Source organism: Populus nigra, chromosome 3, assembly GCF_951802175.1.
Source record: "Populus nigra chromosome 3, ddPopNigr1.1, whole genome shotgun sequence".
Lineage (NCBI taxonomy): Eukaryota > Viridiplantae > Streptophyta > Magnoliopsida > Malpighiales > Salicaceae > Populus > Populus nigra.
In genome coordinates, this window is record NC_084854.1 from 17,255,846 (window position 1) to 17,279,326 (window position 23,481).

At 34.6% G+C, this 23,481-nt stretch overlaps 3 protein-coding genes across 4 annotated transcripts; 2 read left to right on the forward strand and 1 right to left on the reverse strand.

Moving 5' to 3' along the window:
• Positions 1–750: 750 nt before the first annotated feature.
• On the forward strand, positions 751–1,899 carry LOC133688864 (uncharacterized). 2 transcript variants are annotated; one of them, XM_062108494.1, is made up of 4 exons: positions 751–897; positions 985–1,062; positions 1,142–1,246; positions 1,562–1,899. In XM_062108494.1, exons 1-4 carry the CDS (start codon positions 895–897, stop codon positions 1,622–1,624), a joined length of 249 nt encoding a protein of 82 aa, XP_061964478.1. In that variant the 5' UTR covers positions 751–894; the 3' UTR covers positions 1,625–1,899. The 2 variants fall into 2 exon arrangements, with proteins under 2 accessions (XP_061964478.1, XP_061964477.1); XM_062108493.1 differs by having other exon boundaries at positions 752–897; positions 1,559–1,899.
• A 1,882-nt stretch (positions 1,900–3,781) lies between these two features.
• Positions 3,782–8,699, reverse strand: LOC133689429 (uncharacterized). Its single transcript, XM_062109286.1, has 13 exons — positions 8,454–8,699; positions 8,119–8,256; positions 5,898–5,979; positions 5,698–5,774; positions 5,509–5,615; positions 5,243–5,351; positions 5,024–5,140; positions 4,808–4,899; positions 4,648–4,714; positions 4,495–4,576; positions 4,281–4,372; positions 4,045–4,188; positions 3,782–3,932 (listed from the first exon to the last, which is right to left on the reverse strand). Exons 1-13 carry the CDS (start codon positions 8,697–8,699, stop codon positions 3,786–3,788), a joined length of 1,500 nt encoding a protein of 499 aa, XP_061965270.1. The 3' UTR covers positions 3,782–3,785.
• Positions 8,700–20,864: 12,165 nt separating this feature from the next.
• On the forward strand, positions 20,865–22,844 carry LOC133688154 (protein NUCLEAR FUSION DEFECTIVE 4-like). The gene has a single exon (XM_062107556.1). It carries the CDS (start codon positions 20,874–20,876, stop codon positions 22,704–22,706), a length of 1,833 nt encoding a protein of 610 aa, XP_061963540.1. The 5' UTR covers positions 20,865–20,873; the 3' UTR covers positions 22,707–22,844.
• Positions 22,845–23,481: the final 637 nt, after the last annotated feature.

The window sequence follows — 23,481 nt, forward strand, 5'->3', positions numbered from 1 at the left end:
CGGACTTGCTTTGGGGGCATTGTTGTATTTTCCCTTTTCTTAGCACAAGAAAAATACAAAATTACCCTTCATCTTAGAATTAATTTAGGCTTGCTATGGGGGCATTTTTGTATTTTCAAGTGACTTCTTTTGTTACAATCATATTAGTTGGGGGGTAAATTGGTCTTTGACAATAATAAAAAATACTCAGAAAAAAATTGTCAAGCACGGAGGAGAAGTCACAGTTCTTTGAAGACGCGGGGGCCGTCATACAATGATCAATATTTTTTTTCCATTGTGTCATTTAATTCCTCGTAATTTCCTTTTCCATTCTAGAAAGATGTGTGTTGGGGTTTGATGAATAAATTGTTGTCGGAGCCATTTCCCCTCTTTTTTCTCTCTTCTCCTTGGAGATTTCACTTAGCATTTAAAATTTTAGAGCAGTCCTTATCTTTAGATATATTTGGATATCAATCCTTTTTTTTTTTTAAATTTCTATCGTTGACTCTTTTGTAAATTTATTTTTAGTTACATCCTCGCATCAAGATTTTTTAAACTTGGTCTTGATTCTTTTTTTTTTCTTCCATCTCTTATGAACTTTCAATTGTGTATTGTACAATAGAGAAATTGTAAATTTGTAGCCATTTTCATTATAATGTTTTTTTCCTAAAAAAAAATACTCTTAAATTCACATGACATCAATGAAATTGTCCAAAAGGGAAGAAAATAATAAAAGTGTAAATAAATATGAAACGCAGTCGTTTAACGTGATTGACGGATCTATATAATAAAAAGAGAAAAATCATCGGAATTTGAAAGAGCGTCGAACTCAATTGCAGACCGATCCTCTCTCTGCTCTCTCGCGTACCAAACAGATACCGAGAAGAAGAATAAGAAGAATAGGAAGAAGAAAATATGGTAAAGTTATAATCCTCCTCCTCCTTATTTGATTTCGATTAATTTAGTTGTTCCTTTCTGCTTGATTAATTTTTGTTTAATTTTTAGGTTTGCGTAGCGTGCTTGTTACCTCTGTTCCTCGTCCCAATCGTCAACCTGTTACCCTTGATCTTCTATTTTCTCAAGGTAACAACCAACAGAATTCTGCTATTCACTTTCCATTTAATTTTCATATATATTTTTAAAATTTTCTTTTTTATCTCAGGGAAAAATATATGCGCTGTTTGGATGGGAATACAGGAAACCAGAGAGAGCTCCTCCAGCTTGTCCTTATAAGCCCCCTGCTTCCAGTATTAACACTACTAACAAAGTCAGTCCACTTCTTTTCTAAATTCACTTCTTATCATCTGTAATTTGAGAATTCTGTAAGAAATTATGATACCAAGTTTTTGGTGTTCTTTTTCCATGCTAATTCGCTAGATTACTCCTGTTGTTGCTTGTTATTTTGCAATAGATGATTGCTTTTAACTTTATTGCTATCCTTGCGCTTGCCCTGGAAAAATGATTGTGGTTGGATGGCTAGGTGTGGGCGTGGCTGTTTAGGGTGTGATTTTTCTTGCTTGTTTTGGTGGGTATTCTGCTTTCAACAGTAAAAATTAAACTAGGGTCTTACATGTTGTAGCAGGTGGAAGCGGAAGGTGAACCTGTTGCGAAACCTGTGGCAGTAGGAGATGGAAAGCAGGACTGAATTTGGAACTGCTTTTATGTGCGTGAACATCAGCTCTTGAGGTTTTTCTTAATGCAACCTAAGGTCTCTGTTAGATATAAAGTATTCTCAGGCTACTCTCTCTCTCTCTCTCTCTCTCTCTCAATAATGTTTGTAACTGAGATTTCCTCAAGGTACTGCAGCGTCAAAAGTTTGAATTTGGAATGAACATCAACTTGGCAATTTGTGTGACTGTAAACTATTTTTTGTTGCATTGACAACTGCAGTTTTTTATAGACTTATCTTATATTGATCCAGGTGAAGCCTTGTGTTGACACAGTTTAGATAACTATATTCCTTTTTGAGGGTTTGGATGGTGAATTTTGCCATAGCTCTACACAGAATATATATACAACAAAACTTTCAGAAGATACTATTCAAGTTGGATGATTTATCAACGTGCTACATAATCAGCATTTCTCGGGCATTAGATTTGTATAGAGTTTTTTTTAACAATCATATGACGGGGTTAGGAGGAAACAGAAATCACCTCCCCATGTGCTGTATTGAAGTTCTCGCTATCAGAACAGCCACCTTTTGTGTTGAAAGAGGAAATTGCATGCGTGGGTTTAACCTCTTACGATCAACTTGATTTCAGAAATTAGATGAATAGCAACTGCCAGAGGATCTATTAAGTAGACTGTTTTGATTGATGGGAAAATTCGATAACCTTTATAGAAGCTCTAAGCTTTGAAGAACTTCGAACTTTGAAGAGGATCTAACTGAGCAAAATCGGGAAGAAGTGTGGAAGGAAACGAGATAGAGGAACACTGACGTTTTAGGGAATCCGTCATGTCCCAAGAAGTTTGGAGTTGTGAATCACCTGTCACCATCTTATATGTGCACGATGATCTGCCTTTAGTGGAATGGTTAACTAGCAAGTCTGGAACAGGGAGCCTAAACTGGCAGAAGCAACATGCATGTTCTGTTTGACAATTGGAATGCATGGCAAGATACGACCGCAGCTCACAGGGTTGCAGTTTCCAACCAATTGAAAGTGATCCTGCACCATTTGGATTGGGTAGGCTGCATAGCACCGTTAGTGTCTATGAGGACTGCTTAAGGAGTGGCCGTGTGAGACATTGAAGCGTTATCGTTTCTTGTGTCCCGTTTAGCACTCCCATGATTAGTGAAATCTTATTTTGTTTTTGTTTTTAGAAAAATAAAGTAGCGATTTCTAAAATTTATAATATCAATTTTGGTGGTTATTATTTAACAAGAATTAATTGAAGGTTATCATGATATTAAAAAAATTTCTGATGCTCAAATTTTATAATTTTTTTTTCCTATCATATTATTGAATAAAAAATGATTTATTATATTGTTAAATAAAAAAAATTTTAGAAAAAAATTAATTATTATTAATTGAGTTTTATAATTTATTTTGATTTACTTTCTATAAGATTATCACTATCTTAGACAAACATACTGGTATTGGATTGATGCTTGATTTTTTGTGCATTTATTTTTTTTATTATTATTAAATAAAAAATAATTCCATAAAAAACATAATTATTGAGAATTAGGTTTCATAATTTATTTTTTATGGGGTTATCATGATTTAAAAAAACATCTCGGTATTGAATTAATGCTTGGTTTTGCAAATGTCTATTTTTTTATCATATAATTAAATAAATATAGTTTTTAAAGAACCAGAGTTATTAAACTTAATGAATTTTATGATTCAAATCATGAGTTTGACGAGTTAATCTATTCCAATCTATAATCATTTTAATATTTTTTTAAGAAAAAATGTTATTTTGAAATATTTTTTTTTAAATCTAACCATGTTCTTACTAGTCATTTGAGTTTATTTTAGTTTTTTTTAATTAGTCAAATTAATTGGATCATGATGTAGTTTGATGATATTTTTAAAGAATTTTTTTTTAATCTAGATATTATTTCTTTACATAAAATTTTTTTTTAACCTGCAGGAGTATTATATAGTACCTGCCTATACAAGAAGTCCACGAGTAGAAAAGTTGGAGATTGAAAGTGCTCCAATTTTCACTCAAACAAACCCACTTTGGCACGATATTGATGGGAAAAAAACCATAAACAAACAAACTTTGAAGATTTGAATTACACATGTGAATCTTACAAGTGTATCAAACTTCCTATTTCCAGAAGTAAATTCCGCTTCTCAGAGCTTCCAGTATATGCCCAATTTGTGCAAGACGCCTGAAACAACTGCCCAGAATGTGATTTGTGCAAATATCACATATAACAGGGTTCCTACTCTCTCTGAGTGCCATACATCGTTGAAAACATGTTCTTGGATCCAATAGACCTGTAAGACATTTTTTCTTCCATTAGGGCAGGTGGTATTTCAAGAAGTTAAAATTGTGCAAGTGATTGTTTGAGTGCTAAAGCAAGCCAAATACAGAGATAGAATTACTTACAAGTGTGTTGTCTGGAGACTTGTAATACCATCCATTAATAAAACCTTCAAAGATACCCTGTGCTGCCATCACATATACAAGCATTGCATTCATTCCTATCCACTCTAGGAATAAAAATGGTGGTCTCAATCCCCATACATCAATCTGTTCATGCAATGCAAACAAAGTGATGGGCCTGTCATTCTTGAATCACAGAATTGAAATCCCAAAACTGTATATGGTCGGTAGTATTTTACCAGTACATAGAATCCAGAGAATACAATTCCTGCAGCACCAGCTGTGAAACAGACGTAGCTGAAGCTGTAGAGCTGTTTGTTGATAGGAATAGCTGCACAGCAATGAAGGAATTAACTTTCTAAGTTCTGTTTTGATCTTTATATCAACATTTTTAAATCCCACACAGATAATTTTTCAGAGTTTGGGATACAATCGCAAGGTAATTGATCTCACCATCAGTGAAATGAAGAATGATGGCTACAATCAGTAAGATAACCCCCATTGAGACCCATTGCCTGAGCCTTTCAGCATGACCCTGCATATAGTAAGATTGCTTTTCCAGGTTATAGGCTTGATAATTACCTTATCAAAAGTAGAACTTCTTACCTTGAAATGAATCAGAACATGCCCGTAATGGATGCCAATGGTGCCAGAGAGGATAGCAGAGATAGAACTAAGAGAAAGAGAGAAACCAATATTCAGTTCTACGCTAATTGTTTCCCTATCTGAAATAACATGAAGTTGATCATGGTCTTAATGATCTAACCTCAACAAGCCTTCAGGTTCAAATGGTGCACGGCACCAACTAGGAGCATCCTTCCGAAATGGGCCAGAACCTGGAGAGCTGAGAGTGCAAGCCTGCAAATATTGTAAAGAAGATGGACTTTTAGAGCACACATCTACGACACTACAAGCTGGAAGCAGGAAAACGGAGAGACGAAACCTCCTACTGAAGCTAAACTCTGCTCGAGTCATAACTAACCTTCAAGCGGCTCCAAACTGGGTACTGATAGAGATGATTAATGCCCCAGACTTCTCGATCCACATAACCAACAGCATTGCATGCAGGTCCTAAATGCCCTCTCATTCCACATTCAACCTGTAATCAAGTCATAACTAGTCGGGATCAGAGACTGGTTTTCGTTAACAAAAGCCAGTGCACATCTTCTTGCATTGATCTGTTTAGTAGCTAACTTCATACCGTGTATCTGCGCCGTTCATGTCCATGGTCGACAGTGAAACTCCAGTCCGGAACATAAAGTGCAAAGGTTGTGACCATATAAATGACAAAGGAAATGAATCCCGCAATCCTAAATTGCACAAGTTTCACCATCAGCTTACAATATATAGTTATCTACCACATAATTTCACTCAATGCAGTCAAAAGTTGGCTAAACTGAAACGGAAAAATAGCAAACGATGTTGTTCTCTGCCATAACCTATGTGTGGTTGTTCTCTTACCATTGCCATCGGTATGCTGTGAAAATGGTAAAATGGTCAGGCTCTATGGTTTGTCTATTCTTGGGGATTAGAGCCTCTATTAGAGCTACAACCATGTACACCAACGCTATCCTCTGCTCACAGAAAAAGGAAATAGAGATTATGTATCTATTTGCCAAATCTTCTAGTAACGAAGTTAAATAGGGAAAACATAACCTGAAGAATGCCAAACCAGCGAATAAGTTTCATGTCGACTCCATAAGCTAGATCACTAGGAGCATGCGAATATCCTCCTGTGCTTGTGTTAAAGAATTATATCAATTCATAAACTTAATCTGTTAGATGTTAGATATAATATCAAAAAACCAGTTGAACTCAAACCCTTAATATGTTAGAAAACAACGTAAGTACCATACCTTGCAACAGAACTCCCCAGAAGAGAAGCTTCAGTGTCCTTAGGATTATCTTCTTAACTGCATCTCTCCTCTTCGGAATTCTCTGAAATATTAAGATACAAAATTTATACGAATATAATTAGACAAGATGCTTACATTGTCATAGCATCTCTAAGCAAAATATAGCAGTTTAATATTTTTCTAATCGATTGAAATGTTATTTACGAAGCAAACTATCAGTACTGGAATCTGAAGTGGTTGTCATGTTTAAATTTTTTTGGTGAAGTTGTGATCATTACCGAAAGCTAATTGGGGAGATAAAAATACTGTTTGAGAGGATTTACTGTTCGCTAGAAATATATAAATACACACACACTAGGTATAGCTATTTAATTTACTCGTGCTGTCAGGGGTTGTAAACTTGTCTTTTAGAAAATATCATAGCTATACAAGCTATTCAAAATATAAATTAAAAATTTCATAAAACATCTAATTAAATAAATCAATAATAATTTTTATAAATAAATAAAAAGTAGTTAATAATAAAAAAAATCTAGAAAAATTAAAAAATAAAAATAGGCTAAAATATTTAATATCACAGTACAGGTCATTTACTCAATTATGTTTAATAAATTTATTTATGAAAATCAATCTGTAATAGAAATCAACACATACATATAATTATTGAATAAAATAAAATAATTTTTTTCTATGCAAGACTGCACATATTAAACATATTGCAAAAAAATAAAAAAAATAAATTTAATCTATATAAAATATAAAAAAAAGTATAGAATTCTTATAAAAAAATCAAACATACTCAATATAATAAAAAATAATCACTATTTCAAAAACGGTAAATAAGCAAAAAAAAATTAATTTTCACATAGAAGGGGTATTAACTAAAACATAACTCAAAAAAATATTTTTAAAAATATATACAAAAAAACACCAATTAAAAAAATAAAAAATAAAAAGAATGAAGTCAGGTGTTGTTGCCCTGGTAAGATTGGCCTAACACCTAGCCCACAAAAAAAGTATCTGCTCATGGGCTTAATTATTTTTTTGAAATTAATGGAAAAACAATAGACAATGCATTGTCTGAAATCCCCGAGAATCTAGCTACTGTGGTGGCTACAAAACAAGGTTGCTAGGTTTTTCTTCTAGATTCCCATCTCCAACTCATTTTTTACTTAAAACACCTAGAAAATATCATAGGAACCTTGTTAAATAAATCTATAACCTTTAAAAACAAAACAAACCGCATCAAAACCCAAAATCAACCAGAAAAAAAACTCATGAACCCAAATCTCTTTTTTCATGCACTTTCAAGGTCTAAAGACACCTAATTTGAACTCCTCTTATTATATGGAATCATTTGGTAGAAAAATCAACCATTTTGGTTGTTGAAATCATCGTAACAACAGCTTTTTCTTTCTAGGCTAAAATTCGACAAGCCTCTCTCTCCTCACACAAAAAAAGGATTGAAAAATTATAAATATAAAGTTTGGTAGCGAAATTAAGTTTTCTGAAATTGAATGGATCAACCAACTAATAGATTAAAAAGATGAAGGGTTAAAATGTACTTTTCAAATAAATTTTAAAAAATCACCTATGTTACCCAAGTTTTTCACTTCAGTCCTCTACTTTTCAATTTAACCCTCCTTTAAAAAAAAAAAGCAATTGGATGCTCAAAAGAGCTCAATTGTGCAGAGTTCAAGTATGAGAATCAAAATAAAAATGTTTAAAAAGCACCATTATAATCCATAGTTGTGAGAGAGGAAACAGTAGAGGGATTTATAATAAAAGAGACACGCTAGTTATATTATAGGCAATTGAAACAATGTAATTAGCATTTTGACCAATAAAAAAAAAAAAAACAATCAATTCATTATTCATTATCATATTGATGAAAGATAAGTAAAATTTTTCACATTTTAAAAATACAGTTAAATGACTAATTTGTTCTAAAAGTATATTTTTGTTTAACAGGTGTTTAAGGGCTTTTTTATATTTTCATTTTGATTTTTTAATTATAATCAAGTTGAATAAAAAGAAACTTAATATTTTAATAAATATAAAATCTGATTAAAAAACCAAAACTTAGTTATATTCTAGCCATATGTCAAATTCTCAAACTCACTCAACCACTTTCAATATTTATTATAGATTCGAGCATACAGCTATCAATAAAGTAGGAATATATATATATAAAGATGAAGAAATGAAGAGGCGTTTATACCTTGAAAGCAAGTGCTATTGCAACTCCGACAATGAAAAGGAAAAAAGGCATCACAAAATCAGCCAAGGTGCACCCATTCCATGGTGAATGATCGATGCGGGGATACACTCCTCCGGCATCATCGACCAGTATCATCAGCTACAAGCAAACAGCAACACCTCCATGTGTAAGGCTACAAATTACCCTCATTTCATACACATGCCCGAACTCATAACTTTCATGCATATCTTTATTTAATATTACTCTTTTTTCTTTTTTTTTTGAGTTTCCGGGCTCGAACCTTTCCTTCGTAATAAAAAGAAATAAATAAATTGAGTATTAAGAGCAGTACTTACTACAATAGTAAGGCCTCTAAATGCATCCAAAGTCGCGACCCTCTTGCTCTTCTGCTTAACCACCGGCTGCCTGTCTCCTTCATGCTCGGCCAGATGATCATGAACCGCTCTCCTTTCTTCCTTTTCATTGTCATCTCCACCATCAGTGTTACCTGCTTTCTCACTTAAATGGATGTTCTCATCATCTATATTAGCAACGAGTGCAGTGTGACCTAACCCTTCTTCCATTCTCTTCGGGTCCTCCATAGCTGATATTATTGCTGCAACCTTCCTCTTGGACCTCTATCTTTGGTGTTATTAGCAGGCAGTATTAATAGTGATGGGGCAAAACAAGGACAAGTTTGAAGTCAAATTATAAGCCGGCAATTGTTGTCTCTTGCAAGGAGAAACTGAAATAAAACTTCCATTTATTAAATTACGGCAGGGATGGTTCATAAGTAATGACTAAATAATGGTTCCGGTGTAGACCTCTCTTCACTGACATGAAATTCATGTTAAAACCAAAAATGTCATCAAAGACATACTTGCTTTGTGTTTTTTCTTTTTTTTTACAGTCAAAGACATCTCGGGTCAACTATATATATATATCTGGAATGATTTGTGTATTTTTTTCTACTGTAGATTTGCTTTGTTTGATGTATATAAAATAACTTATTTTTTTTTAAATGGATTGTATATTTTATTTAAGGAAAATTAATCATGACAAAAATCATGTGAACTTTCAATAAAGATTTGCTGACGATTTGAGCGGGTATTGTTGAGAAAATTGACTTTAAGACATTGTTATTTGAAGTCTAATTAAAAGTAAAATCCATCGATTTTTAAGATTTTTGTTGAGAAATCTTTACTGGGTAGAGCTGACCAAAAATCATAGAATATGAATATTAAAATATTAAAATGTCCAAAACTACTAATTATAGAATATGAATAAAAAATTAATGTAAAAAACCTTGGGTAGAGCTGACCAAAAATCAAATGCAACATAAAGTTTTGTCCCACATTGATAAGAAATAATTTCTTTTCTCTTCCAAGACATAGTTTTTATTTTACTTATGAAAAATAAGAACTCCTCTTCTCTTTCAAAGGCATTTTTATTAGTTTATTAAAAAATATATAAAAAAATTTCTAAATTATTTTCCTCTACTCCCATTTTTCTGAATTTCATTTAAGTTTATTGTTGAGGTACATTAACAATAATTTGTTTGGTAGTGTGGTTACAGTTGTTTTTCAAATAACTTTTCATGTTAAAATGTATGTCAATAAATTTTTTTATTTTTTAAAAATTATTTTTAACATCAATGCATCAAAATGATTTGAAAACACTAAATATATATTAATTTAAAACAAATAAAAAAATTTTAAACTTTTTAAAAAATATTTTTAAAACACAGAAACACAATAGTACATGGTTGTTGAATCCTGTATCCTATGAGACAATTAACGTCTATTGTATACATCAATTGACGGGCAAAAATTGTCTTGCAGCTCTTGAAATAATCACCCCCTTCTATTGTAATTATTTTATACGCACTTCAACAAATTAATAATAGTGATTTAGTTTGTTCATATATTTTATTAATTTTTTAATATTTTTTTATTCACATGCTAGTTTGATGTTGTATATTTCTTTATATGCATGCCTAATTTATTCTTTGTTGTTCGTAAATTTATTGTTTGTTTTATTTTTTTATATATATAAAGTCTTATTGGATTAAAGGCTAAAACAAAAGATTTACATAGCTTAAATAAACTTATATTCACATATAATTTTATTGAGCATCCCTTTAATCAATTTAATTTTTAGACAATCACCATTTTAAATAGTCAATTCAGGATTTAATTAATGTATTCAGGTTAATAAATGTATCGACTTCATTTAAATAAATATCTGATTTTATTAAACCTTAAAAAAAATATTAAATCTTCTTTGATTTAAATCCTACAGTGTTGTGTGTGGTCCCGCACCATGTGATGGTGGGACCACCACATTAATTAGTAAGAGACAGCAAGGCAAGGCTGTCTCTTTGAATTAATAGAGGAGCTGCCACTGTAGAGGCAGTAGCACAAACGGGAGAAAAACAAGAGAAAAGAGAAGAAGAGGCAGCAGAGCAGCCTGTGTTCTTTCTTCGATTTCCAGCTCGTTCACCGTTGGATCGGGCTGAGATTTTGACAGCAGCTTCTAGACACATTCCTCTTCATTCTGGACGGTTGGATCGAAGATTGGTGGTGTGGAAGCTGGCCGTTTTGACAGAAAACGGGGCTGTCAGTTTTGTGAGTTTTTCTCAAATAATTCTCCTTTAATCTTGTTGTAATCCGAGAATAAGTAGTTCTTGATGATATATATGTTGTATCCCTTAGTTGAATCTGAGGAAGAACAGTTGTGAACCCATTATTTGTGATAGTGGAAGTTTTTAGGTGGACTCCGGTCCCGTGGTTTTTCCCGCATCGGGTTTTCCACGTAAAAATCTTGGTGTTAATTTGTGTGATTATTTGCATTATATTTGATCATTGTTTGAATCTGTTTTTTTACTGCACAAAGAGGGAAAAAGGATTGGGACTTGTGAATTGTGAATTGTATTCCGCTGAATTGATCCGGTTAGTTGTCCCGAGTTTTCCCAACAAAGTGGTATCAGAGCATTTGGTTGTGTAGATTGAGTTCTTGTGCAGTTAAAATGGAAAAGGAAGATTCGGGCATGATAAAGCTCACTTCCTCAAATTATTTTCTGTGGAAAACAATGATGGAGGATCACTTATATTGCAATGATTTGGCTTTGCCGATTGAATGTAAAGGAATAAAGCCTGATGACATGGATGATGCAAAATGGAATGGACTAAATAGAAAGGCTACCGCTAATGTTAGAAAATGGGTATCTTCTAAGTCCATTAATCATATTTCTCAAGAACATGATTGCTATAAAGTTTGGAAGATGTTGGAAGAAACATTTGCCAAGGAGAGTGCACAAAACAAGGTTTTTGTAATTAGAGACCTTGTGAATTTGAAGTATAGAGATGGTGAAGATGCTTCAGTGCATATAAATGTATTCCAAGGGTTCTTGAATCAGCTGTCATTGATGAACCTTGAGTTAGCCGATGAAATGCAAGCATTAATCCTATTGAGTTCATTGCCGGATAGTTGGGAGACTTTGGTAGTGTCACTTAGCAATTCTACTCCGAATGGAAAGCTCACTTTGAAAACAGTGAAGGATTGTATCCTCAATGAAGAGAAGAGGAGGAAAGGGACAAGCACTTCCGAGTCTCATGCACTTGTTATAGAAAGTCGAGGGAGGAGTCAAAGCAGGTTCTCTCACGGCAAGCAAGATGGAGAATCCAGCAATAGAAAAGGCAAATGGAAGCAAAGAGGAAGATCTCAGTCAAGGAAGGGTTTTAAGTGTTATTATTGTGACAAGCCTGGGCATATGCAAAAAGATTGCAGAAAGTATAAAAGAGATAAAAAGGGTAGAGATGAAGACAAGAATGAAGAGAATGGTACAGCTGCAGTTGTATCTGATGGTGATGTTGCCATTGTGTGTGATGATGGCTGTGTTAATCTTGCATGTCAAGATACCACCTGGGTTGCAGATTCAGCAGCTTCTTACCATGTTACACCCCGACGTGATTTTTACACATCCTACACTGCTGGTGACTTTGGTCAAGTTAGGATGGGAAATCAAGGGATGGCTAGTGTTGTGGGCATTGGAGATATTTGGTTGGAAACCAATACTGGGTGCAAGTTGCTACTCAAAGATGTTAGGCATGTGCCTGATATGCGCCTACATTTGATCTCTACTGGTACTCTTGATGAAGAAGGCTATCACAGTTACTTTGGAGATGGTAAATGGAAGCTCTCCAAAAATTCCCTAATTGTTGCTAAAGGGAAGAAGATGGGTCTCTACATGTCACAAGCCAAGGTGATCAAAGGGGAGGTAAATGCAATTGAAGATTGCTCTACTGATTTATGGCATAAGCGGCTTGGACATTTGAGTGAGAAAGGCCTTGGAATCCTTGCCAAGAAGAATTACCTTCCTTTAAAAGGTATGAACTTGAACACATGTACTCATTGTTTAGTTGGTAAACAACATAGAGTTGCATTTCAAAGATCACCTTTACATAGAAGGTCACATGTTCTTGATTTAGTTCATACTGATGTTTGCTCAATGATTGATAAGTCTCTTGGAGGTGCATTGTACTTTGTTAGTTTTATTGATGATCACTCCAGGAAGATTTGGGCCACTTGTTTGAAATCCAAAGATCAGGTGTTTGATGTCTTTAAGGATTTCCATGCTAGAGTTGAAAGAGAAACTGGTAGAAAGCTGAAATGTGTTCGAGCAGATAATGGTGGTGAATACAGGGGTCCTTTTGAGAAGTACTGCAGGGAACATGGCATCAAGTTAGAGAAGACAGTTCCTAAGACTCCACAACAGAATGGAATGGCTGAGAGAATGAACAGAACAATTGTTGAAAGAATTAGATGTATGCTCTCTCATGCAAAGCTGCCTAAGTCCTTTTGGGGTGAGGCAATGAAGACTGCAGTTGCCATGATCAACCTTTCTCCATCAGTTCCTCTTGAGTTTGATGTTCCAGATAGAGTTTGGAAAGGAAAGGATGTTTCCTATGCACACTTGAGAGTGTTTGGATGTAGAGCATTTGTACATGTTCCAAGGGATGAAAGGTCTAAGCTTGATAGCAAGACAAAGCAGTGTATTTTCTTGGGCTCTGAAGATGATGAGTTTGGTTATAGGTTATGGGATCCAAAGGAGAAGAAAATTGTGAGAAGCAGAGATGTTATCTTCTTTGAAGATCAAACCATTGAAGACTTTGAACTGAAGGAGAAAACAGAGTCTACTACTTTTATTCCATCTAATTCAAATCCAGCACCTACTCCACAGTTACCTTTGATGCATGCTAATCATGGGGGAGACTTGCAAAATGATGAAAATGATGGTTTTCTTAATGAGCCATTAGTTGGTGATCCTGAATCAGCTAATGATGATATTGATGTTATTCCTGAACAGGTTATGCAGGAAGCTCCAGATGAGCCACAATTGAGAAGGTCAACTAGACCTCGCCAACCTTCCACCAGATACTCTCCTCATGAGTATGTATTGGTTACTGACGGGGGAGAGCCAGAATGCTTTGATGAAGCTATGTCACATGAGAAGAAAAGTGAGTGGTTGAAAGCAATGCAAGAAGAGATGAAATCCTTGCATGAAAACCATACTTTTGAGTTAGTGAAGCTTCCTAAAGGTAAGAGAGCACTCAAGAACAAATGGGTGTTCAGGTTAAAAATTGATGAACATTGCTCACAACCAAGGTACAAGGCAAGATTGGTTGTGAAAGGTTTCGGTCAGAAGAAGGGTATTGATTTTGAAGAAATCTTTTCACCAGTGGTCAAGATGTCTTCAATCCGAGTTGTGCTTGGCTTAGCTGCTAGTTTGAATCTTGAAGTTGAGCAACTTGATGTAAAAACTGCCTTTCTCCATGGTGATTTAGATGAGGAGATCTACATGGAACAACCTGAAGGGTTTGAAGCAAAAGGTAAAGAGCAGCTAGTTTGCAAGTTGAAAAAGAGCTTATATGGGTTAAAGCAAGCTCCAAGACAATGGTACAAGAAGTTTGATTCTTTCATGGTGGATCATGGTTATGACAGGACCACTTCTGATCATTGTGTATTTATGAAAAGGTTTCCAGATGGAAACTTTATTATTCTCCTGTTGTATGTGGATGATATGTTGATTGTTGGCCATGATGCTAAGAAGATTCAGATGTTGAAGGAAGAGTTAAACAAGTCTTTTGCAATGAAAGACTTAGGACCGGCAAAACAGATTCTTGGCATGAAGATCACACGTGACAGGAAGAAGGAGAAACTTTGGCTATCTCAGGAGAGATATGTCCAAAAGGTACTTGAGAGATTCAACATGAGCAACTCCAAACCAGTTTGTTCTCCACTTGCAAGCCACTTTAAACTAAGTTCTAAGCAGTGTCCTTCAAGTGATGAAGAAAGAGATGAGATGGAAAAGGTTCCTTATGCATCCGCAGTTGGTAGCTTGATGTATGCCATGGTTTGCACAAGGCCGGATATAGCTCATGCAGTTGGTGTGGTTAGTCGGTTCCTCTCCAATCCTGGTAAAGAACACTGGTCAGCAGTGAAATGGATACTCAGGTATCTCAAAGGTACTTCTAGTCTCAGCTTATGTTTTGGTAATGATAAACCTGTGTTGGATGGATACACAGATGCAGATATGGCTGGTGATGTTGATTCTAGAAAGTCCACATCAGGATACTTGATGAAGTTTGCAGGGGGAGCAGTCTCATGGCAATCAAGGTTGCAAAAATGTGTGGCATTATCTACTACAGAGGCTGAATATATTGCTCTTACTGAAGGGGGCAAAGAGTTGTTATGGATGAAGAAGTTCTTACATGAACTTGGCCTAGTTCAAGAGAACTTTGTGTTGCATTGTGATAGTCAAAGTGCAATCCATCTCAGTAAGCATCCTACTTTTCACTCTCGGTCAAAGCACATTGAAGTTAGATATCAATGGATTCGAGATGCTATGGAGATGAAGTCATTTGTTGTTGAGAAGATCCATACTGATGACAACGTGTCAGATATGATGACCAAACCTCTACCGAGAGAGAAGTTTGAGTTTTGTAGAAGGGAAGCAGGCTTATCAGAGCCTCCTAAATTGAAGCTTACATGTTGATCGCCAGTATGGCGAATTCCTCACATGGTGCGTGAGGGGGAGATTTGTTGTGTGTGGTCCCGCACCATGTGATGGTGGGACCACCACATTAATTAGTAAGAGACAGCAAGGCAAGGCTGTCTCTTTGAATTAATAGAGGAGCTGCCACTGTAGAGGCAGTAGCACAAACGGGAGAAAAACAAGAGAAAAGAGAAGAAGAGGCAGCAGAGCAGCCTGTGTTCTTTCTTCGATTTCCAGCTCGTTCACCGTTGGATCGGGCTGAGATTTTGACAGCAGCTTCTAGACACATTCCTCTTCATTCTGGACGGTTGGATCGAAGATTGGTGGTGTGGAAGCTGGCCGTTTTGACAGAAAACGGGGCTGTCAGTTTTGTGAGTTTTTCTCAAATAATTCTCCTTTAATCTTGTTGTAATCCGAGAATAAGTAGTTCTTGATGATATATATGTTGTATCCCTTAGTTGAATCTGAGGAAGAACAGTTGTGAACCCATTATTTGTGATAGTGGAAGTTTTTAGGTGGACTCCGGTCCCGTGGTTTTTCCCGCATCGGGTTTTCCACGTAAAAATCTTGGTGTTAATTTGTGTGATTATTTGCATTATATTTGATCATTGTTTGAATCTGTTTTTTTACTGCACAAAGAGGGAAAAAGGATTGGGACTTGTGAATTGTGAATTGTATTCCGCTGAATTGATCCGGTTAGTTGTCCCGAGTTTTCCCAACATACAGGTGTAGAATAATATTGAGAATTGTCTTGAATTAGAATAAATAAATAAAGGCATCAGGAAGGTAATGGAGGAGGCGGGAGATGCACTATGCATGAAAACTGGAATCTGGACCCTCTGGTTCCGCGACAACAGTATCCAGTCGGACAACGATAAGGACTTAATTAAATGGGGCTTAATTAGTTAATATATATGAGTAAAATATTATTACAATAAAGTATACAATTGAGCCGGCTGCACTACACTCACACACACGGCTGCACTACACACACACACACGGCTGCACCACACACACACACACACACACACGGCTGCACTACACACGCGCGCGCGCGCGCGCACGTGTAATAACGCACAGCTGCTTGTAATTTATCCTATTTCTATTGAATAATATTTTGAAAGCAGACGTCCAAATGCCATGTAACTTTTACTGCTTGTTTCTGTGAGAGAGGGGACTACAGCATTAATTAAGACCGGACGACAAATTTAAAGCACATGGTTTTTAAATTTGAAAAATTACTCATCAAATGTCAAATTAAGTTATCCCCACTTTTTTTTTTAAATAAGAATACTAATTTTCATTTTTTTTTAATAAAGACTAATGAATATTCAAGAGACTATTCCTTTTTTTAAAAAAAAATTATATACATCAGCTTCATATATCATTAATTATTTGAAAATAACCACTAATATTATTAACATAAAAAAACATGTAATTTTAGTTGAATGTATGATATTATCGTGTCGTTATTAAGAAAACATTTTAATCATTAATTTTATTTGAAAAACAATATTTTAGAATACCAAAAGATTAAATAAATTAATAAAAGTAAAATTAATGTTTTTTTTATGGACCACTTAAACCAAACCCAGACCACTTAAAAGTTAAAACTAATCTAGATATTCTGCATGTCAAATAATCATTTCAACTTTAAAAACAAATAAGTTGTAAGGTGAAATCCAATATATGATTTATATTATTATCTAAAACATCTCTTCAAATGAAAGTTTTTTGAACTTAAAATTTGCACAGATATATATTATTTGATGTTTATTTTTTATCAAATAAATAGAGATTGTGTAATTAAAACTCGTGATCACTTGGTCATTAAAACTCTGATATTATATATAAAAAAATCATTTCAATTTAAAAAAAAAAATATTTAAATTATTAAGTAAAATATCAATATAAAATGTATATTCTTCAGATAACATGAGAAGGTAATTGGTTTCTACGACCCCTTATCTCCTTTTATCTGCAAATTGCTGGATCCAACAATGCTTGTCGCCCGTTATTATTAATAGATGCAACATTTGGAAAAGATCATTATAAAGTTACTGTACTATCAGCGATTGCCACTGATGCAAACAATCACTTCTTTCCTCTTGGTTGTATTATTAGTTTTTCATTTAGAAGTTTGGGACTTAATTAAATTTTGAATAGTTTAATTAATCAAATTAAGAGATTAATTGAAGAATTGATAAGTTTGAAAACTTAATTGAACTTAAAATTAGTTTAATTAATGAAATCAGGGGCTTAATTGAATGAATGTCAAAGTTTGGGGTTGATTAGGTTATAATTGCAAGACATTAAAGGTCCGGGACCATTTTATACATAGTGATACAATTAAAGGGTCTAATTGGAAGTTACCCAGGGCCTTGATTACAACATATCATAACTTCCCTGACCAAATTGAAAATAGCTATTCCCTTCCCAAAACGACATCGTTTCAAATAAAACTGTTCATCTTCTTCATCCCAATTCAGCGGAAACGGCAGAGAACGTGGTAACGTCTTTCCCCCACGATGTGCCATTAATAGTCCAATAATGCATGCTATCCCAGCAGCTGCACGAGCACCACTCTGAGAGGTGCAAGGGCGTTCTCTTGCCTATAAATACGAACACAACAGGAAGACGAAGGGGGGAGGAGAGAACAAACGAGCGAACAGAAGAATACCAGAGGGAAAAAAAGAAACACGGGGACGTGAAGGAGAAAAGGAAGGGAAAAACAGGGGAGAGAGAAGATGAGCAAACAGAGAGAAAACCAGAGAACGAACAGAGGATACTGGGAGGAGAGAAAACCAGAGGAACTAACGAAGAAAACACAGGGGAGGGACACAAAAAACTGAGAACGAGAAAACGAAAAAACTAACAGAAAGAAAAACACAAAGAAGGAAGAATACAGAGAATAAGATAAAGCAAAAAAAAAAAAAAAAAAAAAAGGAGACCAAAAGAGAGAACAAATGAGAAGTGAACGCAGAACAGTAGCAGGGAACATTGGACAGTCATCGCACCGTTGCCATTGTCTTCATCCTTTTCGCCTCCAGACCAGGGTAAGTTTTTCATCTCTTCCCCGCTTTCTTCTAAATCTGCATTACATTTTGCGAAGGTAATTAATTACGTTCGCACTGTGTGCAACAAGCATGCGTGCTCGCATATTTATATTTTATTAGTTTATTCACTTATTAATAATTTTTTTTTGGTGTTACGTCAATGCTAGAATTAGAAATATTTACAGCTGAATATTTATTGGTGCTTGAATTAGAAATATTACATGTAGGTCATCATAATACAACAAACCCTTAACAATTTAAAACAAAACCAACAATTCAATTTAACCCAGGTAGGACGTTTAATGGGTGATAATATCTTTCATTTTGCGTAACCAGTCTCATACTATAAAATTTTTATTGACCAGTTAGGATTCCTCACCATAATACTAGGTGGTGACTCTTTAAATAAGACCTTTTATATCTAAGAACAAGATGCCATAAAATCTGTTCTTTTCCATGAAATTAATTTTTTTAAAGTCGTCGTGATGTCGAATACGGCAAAGATGTGTAAGTGTAATTAGTATGAGATCTTATACTCTTGTGTTAAAATAAAATGATTTAATTTAGCATAACTTTAAGTATGCTAAGATTGATGATTTCTAGATGGTTTTTCTTTTGGAATAGATTCTATATAATGTATATTCAAAATCTCTCTTATTTTGCATATAAGTGTGTGTATGTAGACACACACACACACTTCCAAAAGAAACTAATCGTTTATAGTTGTTGGAAGGTTTTTAATAGTTAAATTGGTTGATTGGTTCAGCTTAAAAATTAGCTTTGCTAGTTTTATAATGTGAAGTGTGTGAGTTCATTTTAGTTTGCTTATTGAATAAGATATAAAGATTTAATAATAGGCTCTAAAATGAATCCTTGATAGCCAAGTCTTCACTTATTTTGTTTTCTAGACTTGTTGATGAATTTCTTTATTCAATTTCATATGTCTGTTTCTATGATTTTTATATAAAACATGTTTAAACTTAATCTAATTTAAATATATCATTAATGGCTATAATAAATTTTGTTAACCTTTTAAACCATACTTTTTATGATTGTTTCAATCCACATGATAATATCTTCAACTTGCACACCTTCTAACTAATTATGCTTTTTCTGAATCATGTATTCCCATGTAGATTTTTTTGAATAATTCTCCATGCTGAAAGTCATTATTATCATTAAATTGTTATAATAGTCAATCTAAGCTCACAACTAAAAACAATTATAATATTTGTAATAATCATCTTTCATGTTATAATAAAACATAAAAGAATTTCTAACATGCATACGATGAAATGAGATGCTCATCAATCACAATTATAATATCATTACAAATATTAATTAACTTAGTTTTTACCTTTTTTATTATTAAAATCAAGGAGAGAATGATTTAACGTCTTTTGTTGAGAGGATTCAAAGACTTTCCAAAAAAAAAAAAAAAAGATAACAATAGAAGAATAATAAGAGGTTCGAGGATTTTAGAAATCTAGCTCCGAATATATTATATTTTCAATAGAAAAAAAAGACTCTTCTGGTTTTTTTTATTGAGAGAACGAGAAAGGTACCATAATATATACACACACCAAATTAATTTTAAAAATTAATTATATAGTGAAATCATGAACTTAATAATTAAAAAATTAACTCTAAATACATACACATAAAATAAAATAAAATAAAATAAAATCTCAACATGGTCTCCTCTAGATCATACTTGGATAACACATTGTACTGAACTGACGGCTGTTGAAATTGGATAAGAGTAGGCTTGGAATATGAGTGTTGAAAGAACTTCAATTAGAAGTTGATTCCCATGAAATCATCGTGGAGATGTTTTGCTGATGGCACAGCTATCCTTTCAAACTTGTACACGAGGTAGATGACCATTGACTGCTTAATTCGAACCCATCATCACCTCCACGTTTATATTTACTTAGGCGAATTGATGACTAATTTCCACTTGTTTCAATACTCTGTTTTAGGCAAGCTCCTGAAAGAAACTCTTAAATGTATGGCGTAAGCAGCTTAGTTTTCAAAGATAGATACGTACAGTTTCATGCTAAGGTCGGCAGCATGACGCAGCTAATGAGCTCAAAACTAATCAGAAAACTTGGGATACCTCATGTCATACACTTTTCTCTGGAAACGACAGATTTCCCCGGCAGCTAGAGCGTTTCAATTCAACTTTTTGAACCACCTCCATTTGAATCCTGAACAGCTGGTAACTTTGCTGTTTTTATCCACACGCAGCAGGCTACAAAAATCCAAAAAACCCAACTCCTATCTATTTGTATCTTTAAAGGGTGTGTGATTTGTGATCAAAATTATGTTTTTAAAGTATTTTTTATTTAGAAATATATTAAAATAATATTTTGTTTAAAAAAATAATTCTTCACATGAATATATCAAAACAATTTAAAAATATATATAAAAAATTTAAATTTTGATCAATTTTAGTTTGAGCCGCAATCCCAGAAACCGAGTGTGCTGGTCAACTTCCAAGTAGATATGAAGCTCCTTTGTTCAGGCTTCAGACCTAACTTTTGACCACCAAAACTTTCACTTTAACTTCACTATATAAGCTCTACTAATTCCCTCATAACCTTAGTAATAACATTGTAACATTGGTAGAGATAGCAAGCTAAAAAGGTTTTTTTCTTCAAATGGCGGGGGCTGATTTTAGAAGTAGTGATGGTGGTGGTGGTGGTGGTGGTTGGAGAGAGATGAAGAGATTCGGCTTGCAAGTTCTTTTGGGGCGGTGGTTCATGGTCTTTGCCTCATTCTTGATCATGGCCATGTCTGGTGCCACCTACATGTTTAGTCTATACTCTACTGATATCAAGAAGTCGTTAGGCTATGACCAATCCACGCTCAATTTGCTAAGCTTCTTCAAGGACGTGGGTGGAAATGTTGGACTCCTGCCAGGGGTCATCAATGAAGTTTCACCTCCATGGGTGATTCTATCTGCAGGAGTGGTCATGAATTTCTTCGGTTATTTCATGATTTGGCTTGCTATTACTGGCAAAATTGCCAAGCCAAAAGTTTGGCAGATGTGTCTTTATATTTGTGTTGGGGCAAACTCTCAAACATTTGCCACTACTGGAGCTTTAGTCACCTGCGTCAAGAACTTCCCAGAAAGCAGAGGAAGTGTTTTAGGCTTGTTGAAGGGGTTTGTTGGTCTAAGTGGTGCAATTATGACACAAGTTTACCATGCTTTCTATGGAAATGACTCAAAGGCTTTTATCTTGCTTATTGCCTGGCTTCCAGCTGCTGTTTCTTTCATTTTTCTTCGCACAATTCGGATCATGAAGATTGTTCGCCAAGCAAATGAGATCAAAGTTTTCTACCAACTCCTCTATATTTCGCTTGGCCTTGCCGGTTTTCTCATGATTTTGATCATCATACAGAACAAGTTCAGGTTTACCAGGATTGAGTATATCGGAGGTGCTATTGTTGTTCTTATCTTACTTTTTCTCCCTGTAGCTGTTGCTATAAAAGAGGAATATGATATCTGGAAGAGCAAAAAGGTAGTTTTCAGTGACCCTTCTCAGGTGAAAATTGTGACCGAAAATCCACCGGAAGTAGAGTTGCCACTATCAACACAACCACCGGAATCATTACCGTCCAATGCTTCTGGTCCTGCTGCAACGTCTGCAGAGAAGCAAACTTCTTGCTTTGAAAACATTTTCAAGCCACCAGAAAGGGGTGAAGACTACACCATATTGCAAGCACTTTTCAGCCTTGACATGTTGGTACTCTTTATTGCGGCAACTTGTGGCATTGGAGGCACATTAACTGCAGTTGACAACTTGGGTCAGATTGGCCATTCACTAGGCTATCCGAGTCGTAGTATCACTACCTTTGTGTCACTTGTTAGCATATGGAACTATCTTGGTCGAGTAGTCTCTGGTTTCGCCTCAGAGATCTTGCTGAAGAAGTACAAGATCCCTCGTCCTCTGTTGCTTTCGATTGTGCTTCTCTTCACTTGTGCTGGCCATATTCTAATTGCCTTCCCTTCTTCAAATTCTCTCTACTTCGCATCAGTAATCCTCGGATTCTGCTTTGGAGCGCAGTGGCCATTAATGTATGCCATCATTTCTGAGATTTTTGGCCTCAAGTACTATTCCACGTTGTACAATTTTGGTGCTGTTGCTAGCCCTGTTGGTTCGTACATTCTTAATGTGGTAATTGCTGGTGACTTGTATGATAAAGAAGCATTAAAGCAAATGAAGGCCTTAGGTCTTACAAGGAAAGAAGGCGAGGACTTGACATGCAACGGTGTGCAGTGTTACAGAATGTCTTCTATAATAATTACTGCAGCGACATTGTTTGGAAGCTTTGCTTCGTTTATTTTGACCCTAAGGACCAGAAAATTCTACAAAGGTGATATCTATAAGAAATTCAGAGATGAAGCCGAGGGTGCCGAGAATGTTACAGGTTCATCTGGAATTACAACAGAGGAGAGAAAGTGCGAAGCCAGAGGAGGTCATCGGTAGCTAGCTCGTTGCAGAAATGACACCATGCCACTTCCCCTGCAATGGTCAACATTAGTTCATAGATAGATTAACATAATACATGATATTTGGTTGGATTTGGACTCTTGTTAGCATTTCAAGTAAAAAAAAAGAAGAACAACGGAGGATTCAGCTTGCACCAAAACACATAACCATTGTGGCCGCTGGTGTAAGCTCAGTTTGTTAAATAGAACCAAGTCTTAATTGATACCGCTGGTGTTGCCAAGCTTTTTGCTGCTGTGATATCCTTGTGACCCAAAAAAAATAATAAAAAAAGGCCCTTGTTGATTTAAGTCTTAATTTAGTTTTTTTTCGAATATCTAATTTCAATTTAACAATATCATGAAAAATAAAATAAAAATAAAAACTAAATAAATCAACCACTGATGCGGCATTACTTGTTATCAAATGCGTTGGCGATAAGCACTAAAGCTGTGTTTTTTTTAAAAAAAAATGAATATTTTTATGTTTTTATATTATTTTAATATGATGTCAATTTTTTAAAAAAAAATATGAATTTTTAAATAAAAATACTTTAAAAAACAATGTCATTTACATTATTATATGCTATGCTGGATGCCATTTTCAATGGGTCAACATTTATTAATCACACCTAAAGAAATATTAATTAAATTAAGTTACGAATATCAAAATTTTATTTCCTATTTAAAATTGAAAACCTTTAGTGTAATATTGTTTTTTTAAATAAAACAGTAGTTGCTCCATACCTGACTCAGTCAACCCTTGGCTTATAAGC